The sequence below is a fragment of the Aphis gossypii genome, chromosome 2, assembly GCF_020184175.1.
Source record: "Aphis gossypii isolate Hap1 chromosome 2, ASM2018417v2, whole genome shotgun sequence".
Classification (NCBI taxonomy): domain Eukaryota; kingdom Metazoa; phylum Arthropoda; class Insecta; order Hemiptera; family Aphididae; genus Aphis; species Aphis gossypii.
Window position 1 is genome coordinate 9,402,161 of NC_065531.1, and position 12,834 is coordinate 9,414,994.

Below are 12,834 nucleotides of genomic sequence, written 5' to 3' on the forward strand. Positions count from 1 at the left end.
TTATCTGCAAAATGTTTGCAGAAACATCAAATATAAATTTGTATGTTATAATGTGTAATATATTTTTTTTAAAGTAAATTTTTACATCATAAAAAATTAATTGTTACTTGGCAAGTGTAGAATATATACCACTTTTCATGTTTGTGACTAATTTTTATGTATAAATTTTACAACATTTTGAAAACAATAATTAAGCTAATAGATAATAATATATTTTAATGTATCCATAATTATCATACATAGCTTTCTTTCAAACAGTAAATATGGTATATTATTAACCAAACACAATTTAGAAGTTAAAATATTTTAAAATAATAAAAACTATGAATAGGCTATAATAACATAAAAATTTCAATTTAGGTTTGGTTCCAAAAAGCACAGCAATATATTATTTATTTTTCTTTTGTAGGTATTTGTTTTTAATAATTTGGTTTTTTTTTGTTTGACAAAGATTGTCTCAAAAATATTTAATAATATCAATAAGTTTAAAATATGTTTTTTTTTTACAAATGTATAAGGAATTGAATAGCTCACTTCTTATTGCTTCATTCTGCTACTATAGTTGAATATAGTATAGTATAATCACTATGCTTATACTAAAATATAAATCATTCTGAAATTTTAACATAGGTACATTAAATAACATATTTGTAAAAATCAACAATAGTTTATTAGCATATTATACAAACTACTTATGAAATTTTAAGTATACAAACCTGAATTTGAAGTGATTAGTAAAGTTAAAAGTTGTAATATTAATTGAATGCATTGTATAGTAATATATTTATAGAAAAATGTATTGAAGGTAACCTTAAATGTATGTTTTAGGATAAAAAATACTAAATTATAATTATTAGGTAAAAAAAAATCCAGAAAAACTTGGTGATTTATAGGAATATGATACTATGTATAATATGTATGCCAAATGTATAATAAAATGGTTGCATTTATCATTTGTATACAAATAAATATAATGTAGGTAATACTATAATCTGCTTAGAAAAATGTGCACGTCTTTGTATTTGGCACTTTATTATTGATAACACTGTAGGCTAACTGTGAAAAGTTTATTGCAAAAATTTTTGAATAAATTCACAATTTACAGTTATAGGTAATACAACGCATATATATAATAATAATAATAAAACTAATGCGTACAGTAGTTGAATTAAACATTCTATTACACATGACTATTTTATTATGTTGCTTTGTGTGTAATTTATTTTATTGTATCTGTTAATCATTGTATTTCTTAGTAATACTCATGAAATCTAAGCGAACTATCTGTATATGTTTGAAGTACGAGTATCTAAATAGTATACAAGTATTCATACATTTAAGAAACGATTGGAAATTAGTTATGAATTATTCAGAGTTCTAAAAATGTTTTTGATAAACATATACCTACCTACTATATATTATTACATTTAAGAAATATCATAAAATAAAATATTTTAGTCAATGTTTCGATTAAGTAGGTACACTATGAGGTATTTTTTCGTAAGATAACGCTTACACACAATCTAGCCACAATCGTTGTCTCTGTAACGTATAGGTACAACACCGGAACAAGTAAAAACCACTTAACGCGGGCAAGGATTACTTAGCTGTAGTCCAAGTCGACCAACAAAATTGTCACACTAGAAAGAGGAGAGTTTGGACTATGCAATAACATTTTTATTTTTTCGATATCAGAACTAAAAGAAAAAAGTTCTTACCGTTTCAAAATCCATTATTTTTGTGTTTTTCTAACTTGAATAATTGTTTGTAGTTTTGATATCGGAAAAATAAAAACGAAGTTGAATAGTTCAAACTCTCCTCTTTCTAGTGTGAAAATTTGGTTGCTCGACTTGGACTAAAGCCCGAGTGGTCCTTGTCCACGTTTAACAGCTTTTACTATGTTGTACGTTTGTACGACGGAGACAACGCTTGCGATTGAAGCGTCCTCTTGGTATAAATTTATAATACCTGTAGCTTGTCGATGGTTGAGACTGCCTCATAAATGAAAAGAGTCAAATTGAGATTAAATTTTAACTAATGAACTATTTGATATATTTTTTTTTTTTACTTAAAAATATATGTAATACATTCCCTGATAGTTATTATCTAGTAATTTGAGTTGTAAAAATATGTATTGTCGGTGTGGACTTGCCACATTGAAATAATATTTGTTTAGTTGATTCCTAGATAAATCATTATAATTATAATGTATATTGACAATAATTTATGCAATAATTAATATTGACAAAATTAAGTATTCAGTTTGCTCATGTGCCAATCCGGTGTTATGAATTCTAAACGAATAATACGTATCGTATTGTATTATGTATGTATACGAGTATATTTTAAACTGTAGGTACTCGCTACTCAAAATGGACACATTAAAGTGACATATTATGTAACCTAACAAAAAACATACAAATTTATACGATTGTCGTTATTTTTTGATTGTGGGTGGTTTTCTAGTAATGTACAGATAGGTCATAGGTAGTTCCGTGCTGCGTTGAAAAAAATATAATATAATCTTAGAAATGTTACCTAAAAATATGAGAAAAAAATTATTAGAATACAATCTAACCCGTAGAATTTTTAAGTTTAGAAAATTAACAAATTGGTAAGTTTAAGTTGCTCGACCTTGTTATCAGTGACAAGTCCAGTTGATTTGCGACACATTTAGACACTTGGCCCATTTAATTCTATGCGTATAATATATGCATTCTACTTTACCAATTTAATTATAATTTCATAAATTCCGTAATAACTATCTGTGTCGCATTGGCATCGCGGATCTATTTAATATTATAATGTTGCGGTTTTTTTCTTACTCCAATACTCTATTCGACAACCGTTTTAAATGTCTAATATAAATTGATAAAACCATTATATTCCGCATTGATTCTGATAAAGAATGATGTGCTATTAACACATAATAATTTGTATACATTGTTAGATGTACGATGTACAATAATAATATAAGCGTTCCCACGTTTTATTGCGTGTGAGACTGTGTTAAAATATAATAAAAGAACATAGAGAACATTACACTTTTAAATTTAATATGAAAACATGTGTTAGTACTAGCGTAGATTAGTGTTTAAAACACCTCAAGCAATTTTTCTAAGTACCTACACATTTTTTAAGACACTATGAAATATCATATTTGAAAAATAAACATACAATATAATATGTATATATATATATGGTTTGTTTTCAAGTTTAAGTAAACAATTTTAAATACGACGAATTATATTAGAGTTTAGTTTAATTTTTTGAGTTGTGAATAATATGTTTTAATTCAATTTATTACATTTATACGAGTGTAGTAAAGTAAAGAATTACGTATATAATTTGTAATCGTAAAGAGTAATAGAAATATTTTGAGTGAAAATTGATAACTTTTTATGTATCTATAAAAAAGAAGAAGAGACGATGACCTTGTCTCTATTATATGAAAAAGTGACATAACCACAGAGTCATGCACGTCTGAGCAATGAGATGAAAAAAGTAAAAATAATTGTACAGACAGAGACACTAAAGAACTGAATACGTATATACATTATATTATTATAGAAGATTTTATTTTTTTTAGAAAAAGAGAGAAAAAGAGTGAGAGAGAAACAGTAAGTTGAGTATTAGATAATAAATTTTATTCTAGTAGCTAAGTGTCCTAATTTATATTTATTTTATTTTATCGTATACAAATAACGACTTTTGAATTTTACTATACTAATTTCGTTATTTAATATAATATATTATATTGTTTTTAGAAAATTTTATGCATCTGTTTCCTCACTTAATTAGCTTCGCTGTATTAGTTATTTATCATTATATTGTTTTATATCCGTTCTAAAAACATTATACTATTTGCTATGCTACACGGCTTTAAGTTTGTATAAAAGAAGGAGGTTATAAAATCCAAACAGCCAAGGTAACATTAACATTTAGCAAGTTATAATTTCCGTGTAGAGCTAAGCATCAATGGTTTTATCATTCATGAATAAATTTAGCAAATGTCAAAGTTATGTATAAAAAAAATAAGTCAATAAAAATCACTATTTTTTGTTATACTTTATCTACTTAATTATTTGACTTTTTTCTTTAAATTTCTATTAGATACCTATGGGTTTTTCATTAGTTTGTAAATTCTTATTATATAGGTATTGTTAATTAGAATAAAAAAAAAAAAACATATTTCAAATAAAATGAATGAATCACACTCTACTTAATCATTATCTAATATTTGTTAATTTTCACGATAATTATTTAACATGAGTATTAGACACGTTGTTTGCTTTATTGATACAGTTTGACAATTTTGAATGTTTGTTAATTATTATAATTTATTTTTTAAATATTTATGTATACAGTTGGCATTTTTTTTCTTCCCAGATTACATTGACATCATAAAAATGGTTTATCGCTACATATAATGATTATATGTATAAGATATATTTTTATTTAAGTAAAATACATAAATGTGTATAATTTAAATTTAAAACAATTTCCATTTTAATAAGATATTGAGGTCATTTTTTATATTTTTTCGTATACTCGTTATTTTAAGTATATTACTAGTTTTAACAATTTAAAAATATTCTTATAATATATCAATTAAAAAATCTAATTAATATAAATACAGTCGATTAATATATATGCAGCCACTGTGTTTATATAATATACTGTACGTCTATATGTTCCAAATAACTGTAAATCGATGTTCAATTTTTTTTTTGCGATAGCGTACCTACTATACTTACATCATAAACATAAGCGTGTGTAGGTCCTCTTAACAGGGGAGGCAATACTACATAAGCTCCGGGCTTCAGAGGTCCGAGTCCTTCTTGATTTTTTTCCAACTTATGATCTTGAGATGAGACAACGATTTTTGAAATTAATTCTCACACAAATCATGAATGCAATTATATTTAACTATATATTAATTTAAATCAGGGGTAGGCAACCTTTTTACCTACTCGGGTCATAATTTGTTTCAGTTTTTATGGAGGGAAAAATTAAAATATTTAAAAAATATAATTTTAATATAATTTAATACTAATATATTAATTACAGATAGCAACAATCATATTATGTGTTTAACGTTGCAGTTGTCCTTATTAACTAGTTTTTAGTTACATATACATTAGTAGAGAAAATTTAAAAGTTTTTGTTGTGTAATAGTCATGATTAAATATTATTTATAATAATTTAAACTATAAAATTGAAATTTTAAACACCATGAAATTTATTTGGAAAGTCGTAGCAAAAAGTTCCGAGGGCCGCGGCTTGCCGGTGCTTGATTTAAATGATTATAGGTAACAAATATTGTTCTCATGAACAAACGCGATCTAATAAACTATTTTCCGCCCGGCTATTAAAATGTACATATAATAAGAAAATATAAATTGTATCTTTGAACCAGCATTATCATTATCAATAACTCTGGGTGATTTTAGCCTTTAACGTGTTTAACAAATTTTAGATCATCTTATATCCCCGTTGTGCGTGCCTGTCCATTATTGGTTGGTTACAACTTACAAGTTTATAGTTATGATTGCGATAAATATTATCTTTTTAGATTTTCTATATAGAGTTGTATTGTATACAGTATACGTTTAGAAACTATAGGATTTAGAAAGCACGCATAGTGAGCTTTCCTAACTTGTTCGTATAATAACACTACATCGCAATTATAGCGTATTTCGTTTACATATAAAAAAGAGCTATATATTATATCAATAATATTTAAATATTACACGGTCATGTAGCTTCTGCAACATACAGTATTATTATAGGTCAAAGGGAAATCGTGTGCGATCGTGAAACGTCAATTTCGACCGCAAAGAGCTTTAATGATCTTCCTCTTGTTGTACGCACATACATAAGTATACTGCAGACCATTACGAAACATAATGCCTATATACTGCGGGCGTATCTACTCTCGGGTCGCGTACTAGATTTACGAAAAACAAAACACGCATTCCTCGACAATATTCGACTTTCCAACTGTATTTACACACCTCTTTATAGTCTGTCTGTGTTCACGTGCATACTTTAGGTCGTCGAAATAACTTGTTTCACTGCTCAAGGCGCGTATACTCCCCCTTCCTCGTTTATAAGGTTTTAACGTCGGGGGGATGTTCCTCCGACAAATCAACGTGTAATAGCGCCTTTTAGCGTACACGCACACACATATATATATGTATATTATAATCATGTACTTATATTATCGAGTATATATACATAGCCGCTACAGGAATGTCACGATTTTTAACACGTTGAGTGCCACTGTCGACACGTAGTCGACAACTGTTGTCGGGTCTCCAGGACCGCGGTCGACACGTAGTCGACAAATGTTATGTGTATCTTTATGGGTGTATTACTTCATCGGTTATAGACGTACAGTTTTGATTTGTATATGTGGTTATTCAGTAGGATCTCGTGATTTCATGGGTATATTTGGATTTTGCGTAGCTATTTTTGATGATTATTAATAACTATTTTTCCCCGAATGACGGCGACAGTGATGGCAATGTTGTACATGCGGCGGTTCAATTTCTAATAATATTATAATACCTATTATATTATTGTTTCACTAATTGACTGATAAAAATAATATTAGTTTGTATTTATGTTCACAGACTGGCTCATTCTATATTTACATTTTACATAGCGTTTATTACATATTTATTTCGATAGGTTATTTTGATGACAAAACTATTATAAACTATTATTATATTGGTTATCTATAAAACAAATAACCTTTATAGTATAATAATATGTATTTGTACTGAAAACAATGGTTTTAATAATATTTAAATTTTAAATAACAACTTAGTCGGGCGTAGAGAACCGATGTCGACACGTAGTCGACCGTCATCGTCGCGGCTCAGTTTTGGCGCGGAAACTCACTATACACCCATCATAAATACCGTGGCACTCAACGTGTTAAACTATGCGTTATTATTTTTATTTGGCACGACGATTGTTGTGTGTAATACGATCGTCATGGTGCCTGCAATTATACTATATATATATAATATGTATACACAGGGTGATTCACTAAACGCGCTCATCCCTATTCTTTTATTTAAAAACGAATTTATTCAAATTCTGGTTATCTAGGATCTCATAAATGTATATTTAAAGACCGCATATTTTTAAATTCTTGATTATTTTTGTACGGTTTAAAACAGTAGCGTATATAGGTTTTTATCTCGGAGGGGGCCGATTACATATATTTAGATTTCTTTGGCGAAATTCTATATCATTCCATGTCAAAAATGACAATTTTTAACAATATTGCGTTTTTCATTTCAAGAGGGGCCCGGCCCCCCTCGTCTCTCCCATAAATACACGCCTGGTTTAAGAAATGTTTTGTGCGATACAAAGTCGCAGTATTTTTAAATGAAAAAAATCTTTATTTTTTACTTGAAATTTTTAGTGAATTATTGTTTTGAAAATTTTGATTTGCTTTGTTAAAAATTTTAACGAGTAGTTTTTCAGTAAATTTATTAAAAACGCCTGCAGTATAGTATATAGTATAGTATATCGTATACCATATGTTTATGCATAAATAATTAAAGTTCCAATTTGAAAAAGTGAAGTTTGCTTTTTCTCGAGACCCTCATTAAGCATGGCTCTTAAAATTGTGTTCTTGAAAATTCTAAAAATTAAATTTTCAATAATCGCATTATTAATGGAAAAAGGGGATGAGCATATTTGGTAAGTCTCACCCAGTATAAAAACACATAGGTATAATTTGAATTATAGTCTTCTGTTATTATTATTATTATTGTATACTACGCACTCGTTGGTGATTATCTCGCACGACGCGTATGAAGGTCGTCGTTCGGGCGCGAAACCAGTTTTCGACGTGTGTGTGTTATACGTACGAGACGAGCACCCGTGAATGGACCGAAACGGCATCGGCGGCGGCGGCGGACGTCCAAGCGAGAGACATTGGCCGCGGCCGCCGCCGGACACACGGACAGTTATGTCGATTGGTCCGGACGCGCCGGATGTGTGATTGTCGACGATGCTCGTGTCGAATTCGCTCGATATGATGTCGCGTGTATGACTGCTGTCGCTGTTGTTATCTGTCGTTTTTGTCGTCGTTGACGTTGTGATGTGTCGCGGTTGTAGGCCACCGTTCTTCACATGCCGCCGGTAGTTTCGTCACAACGTAGACCGTTTCAGTGGTGGTGGTGTTGCTCTACGTCGGCCGCGTTCCTGGCGGTTCTGCTGTCGGTACTGTTCGCGCAGTGGCCGTCGTCGTTCGTTCGCGTCGTCCCGTTGCTGCTCGCGTACGCGCTCATGCCGCCCGATCGTGTGGCCGTCGGCGGCCTAGGCGGTTCGCGGGTTCGCGAGACGAAAAAAGCGTTGCTCGGCCGTTCGCGGCCCGCGACTTCCGCGACGTCGCGTTCGCCCGCGTCCACCGCCGCGGGTTCTTCTGCCCTCGTCCCGAACGTGGTCAAAGGGACCGTGTCGAAGATCACCGAAAAATTCCAAGCTCAGCCGCCGCCTCCCCCGCAGCGCACCACGCGGATACCCAAGCCGTTGCAGCGCACGCCCGACCGCGGTTCGGCGCCCGCGGTCGTCAAGCTGCAACCGCCGCCGTTGCCTCCGATGCCGCCGCCCGTCGTCAAGTACGAGATCAAGAGGCGACAGGAGAAACTGTTGAGTGAATTACACCGGCGTCGCGACGGCCAGCCGGCAGATCGGACCAACGCGTCTTTTTCTCACCGACTTCCGGTCGGCGGCGGCGGCGGCGGTGCGGCTGCAGACAGCGCGGTGTCTTCCGATTGCGGTAGCAGTTCCGACTCGGAGAAATCGATTTGTTGCGGCAGCGGCGGCGGAGGGTCGATCGACAAACCGGACGACAAACCCGGCTCGCCGCACAGTTCGGGATACGAGTCGGTCGAGGAGACGATATCGGTGGCCCGCACGGCAGTGCCATACTCGTGGGTGTTCGGAGCCCCCGAACCGTCGCTACACGACAGCGGTTTCGGCGAGACGTTGCAGCAGACGTTGTCCACGTCTTCGTCGGCGTCGTCCGACGGTTGTTGCGAAGGCGACGACGACGACGACGACGATGACGAAAAGGACGTCCCGGAGGCGCCGGAAGACCGACTCGAACGGTTGGTGACGTTCGCTTCGGCGACTTCTTGTCCCGCTTTGACCCGCGCAAAGCTGCTGGACCAAGACGACGACGAAGACGTGCCCGAGGCGATCATTCGCCGTCATTTCGGAGGAGGAAATGACGGATCGAAAACGATCGCCTCCATGACTGGAGGATACCTGTCACCGATACCTGAGTGTTCGTCCACCGAACCGAACAGCGTGGAGACCGTCGAGGACTACACCGACGGCGAAAAGGTTGGAGGTTTGCGCCCGTTTTAGTGGCGCTAAACAAATCATATATTTTTACGTACACGTTGACATATTTTCGTAACCAGTGACATGAACGCGCGATGAAAGAACTGCGTTTAATAAATGCTCGAGGGGACGCCGCACATCCCTGTATAGATTTCCTTATTGGAACGAAAACGGTGTTTCTCCCGTAAAATAACCGCTCGATATTTCCGACAGTGGCAGTTGAGAAACCAAATTTGTACGCAATACAGAATTATCTGTGTCGTAATTTCGACAATTAATTGTCTAAAAAATAAAAGTGTATTTTATGCGATATAGCATAATTATATATTTTGTATAGTCTTCCTTATCGTCTATAAATATGACTATAACTTAAATGATTCGTTTTCGAGCCAAACTATTTTTCTACAGATAATCGCGTTATTTGGCTAAAATTTACAATGATATTGATATGGAACCATTATTATTTAAGATATTTTGAATTAGTATTTAAACATAATATTACCAAAAAATTTTTCTATAAAACTCGAAAAAAAAAGGAAATTGGATTATTTTTTAAATTAAAATTCGATTCTTAAAAGTATTTTTTTTTCGCTTATCGATTTAAATGTATGAAAAACGAGTTAATGACCAGTTTTCAACAACTTTGAAATTTAGAATTTTAATCTTCCTTAAAATTGCCTATATTAAACCCCTTAAATAGCGGGTGTGTGGCATCCTCTTAATGTCTATTCTATTCGTGCGTATACATTATACAGTATAAAAAAGTTTACAAAAAAAGATTTCGCTTGTTGGCGTGTTGCCTACAATCAATACATTTGTAATTCGAATAGAATTTTTTTCTTGAACTCTATACCTAGTATCTAAATTCTGTGAGCATTCGCTTTCTGCTAATAATACATATATACACCATAAATTACTCGTATTTATACATAAAATACTGCGGACTTTTAAAAAGCAAGTTTTTGCGTGATGCATGTGAGGTATCTCTACGTACATTCATTAAGGTGTAAAAAATATTGCATTGTGTCTTGCGTCTAGAAAACGTATTATTACCTATTTATCATTTTTGACAACTGCTATCAACGGTATCAACACGTCATATACTCATTCCGAAAACTAATTTCGAGAATAGTTTTTTTTGTTGTTGTGAAATACATAACCCTGTTTTTATTACAAGTATTTGATTAAATTGCTGTGCGTGTAACGTAATGTGCCTAAAAAAGAATATTACAATAGTCTATGACTCGAGATGCATATACTGCAATTTACAACACCATGCATCGCCACCGCGTCAATATGCACAAATATTTTAAGGCGATTTTTCAGCGCTCGAAATGCGTTTTTAAACGACGCTTTATTTTTTTGGGTCATTGCAATGATAGCATTTGTTCGCATTATGTTTCATGTTGTTACAATAAAATATGCACAAAATGTTGACGGAAACGTACCTACCTAAACATATATTATTCCGTACGCGTGCAGATTTGTATTGGTGTCCGTTGTTTTTTATCGATTCGCGTGCCAGAACAAATATGCAATTTCCCGTTATGCCGCATCGACGGGATTAATCTGGACAAAATAAAAAATAAAAACTGGTTTGCCGGTCTGGTTAAAAGACGTATGCATTATAACACAGAAGAGGCAGCCGTCGTTAATAATTTATTCACAGCTCGTACCGTAAAAACACATATTTTACAATATATAGGATAAATTCAATAATCGTACATCGTGTATATACGGTGCATATAACGGGTCTCGCGTGTGTGTTATAAGACAGAATGTAAATAATTGTGCTGGACGGTTGTCCGACTGCAACGCAAATTTCGTATGAACGTTTAGGTTGAGAGCATTCGATAATGCGAGAAAAGGCATCGTTACAATAAAAACTTTCATGGTCGATCGATTCTTTTATGGGTAGGTTTACCTAGGACATCTTTCATGATGATTTGAATCGCCGATATAATATTATATAATTTACTGCCTACGAAGAAAACTAATAGCGATTTTGAACGATTTATTCTTGTTATAGAAATACATATTGGTATTATTTTTCTTATTTCTCTTATAATGCATTGCGTACGTATTCCATTAGATTATATATTTATTTATTTATTCTTTAGCTCCAAATGGAAATTTTTGCTTAGATTTTCACCATAATATTATAAGATTTATTATAAAGTCAAACGAACGAATTACCAAAGTATAACATATAAATTATAAATACCTACTTGTGAAATGTAAGTGTTTTGTTTTTATGTCTCACTTACACTTTTAACAGGTATTTAAAACGATTAAAGTCAAGTAAAGTCTACATATTATTATAATATTATCGCTTATTACGTTATTGTTGTCGTTATAACTCGTTTCTAATTGTTTTATATTACTGCATTAAATAATTATTTTTATTCTATTATTATAAAATTTAACATTGAAACACTTATTATTACACTCAACAGAATAATACTTAACAACGGACGAAGTTATGTTATTATTGTAGGTATATTGGTACACTCAGTGTACACAATACGCATCCGTCACACATTTATTACATATTGATGATTACCTTTCGAGCAAACTATAATGATTATCGATATTATTGCGTAGTACGGTTATTGAAATATCAAAATATATAATGATATAATATGTTTAACATTATAATTCTAAACCATTTAAATATACTAGTCTACTAGTACTCAGCAATGTTATGTCAATGTTAACTCATGTCTTTGAAAATATTTAGTAGGAAATATTATCAATATACATAAATATTTGTTGTATTTTATCAATTTTTAAACACGATTATTACAAATTCCTTTAACACGAGAATATTATAATATATTATGTCATTTAGGTACTCCCAGTATTTTTTTATTTTTAACTCTATAAATACGTATTTCGATTTTTACGACGCTTATAGTAGAAAACAATAAAAATATAATAATACTTACGTTATGAACTTTAAAAGAATTTTTAGGTAAAATATATTCATAAACGATATTTTTTAAGTAAAAATTTAAAAAAATTCTAAAAAATGTAAAAAATATTTTCAATATGAAGTTGATTGTATTGTATTGTATTCGATAAAAATACGGCTATGAGCCAATAATAAGCTGTAGTTATAAAAAGATGTGTTAGGTCATAAATTCAAGAGAAAAATATAAGACCTCTCATCAGTTACATCAAATATTACATAAAAGTTAAATATTTTATTCTATTATTTACTTGTAATTAATATATAATGTTTTTAATGAATGTATAGGTACTTAATTTCTTAGTATCGATCATTAAAGTATAATGGGTTTACTGTTTAGTAAGCGTATATCAAGCAAAAAAAAACATACGTCGTCTATACTTTATACAAAATACAGTAATCTGTTATGAGTTATAATGATATATTGTTAAGTTTTAGTAACTAATAAGACATAATTTAAAAAGACATTTTTTTTTACATAAAACAAT

General features: G+C 32.0%; 1 protein-coding gene across 5 annotated transcripts in view; it reads left to right on the forward strand.

Moving 5' to 3' along the window:
• The window catches only part of LOC114120362 (unconventional myosin-XVIIIa-like), a 51,618-nt gene that overhangs the window by 31,961 nt on the left and 6,823 nt on the right, over nt 1–12,834 (forward strand). The window contains exon 1 of one of the 5 annotated variants that reach the window (XM_027982243.2): nt 7,986–9,375. The exons of the other annotated variants lie outside the window; for them this stretch is intronic. Within the exon in view, the coding sequence (XP_027838044.2) occupies nt 8,158–9,375 (1,218 nt within the window). The 5' untranslated portion in view covers nt 7,986–8,157. Of the gene's footprint in view, nt 1–7,985; nt 9,376–12,834 lie in introns of those variants that run through there. 5 annotated transcript variants of the gene reach the window in all.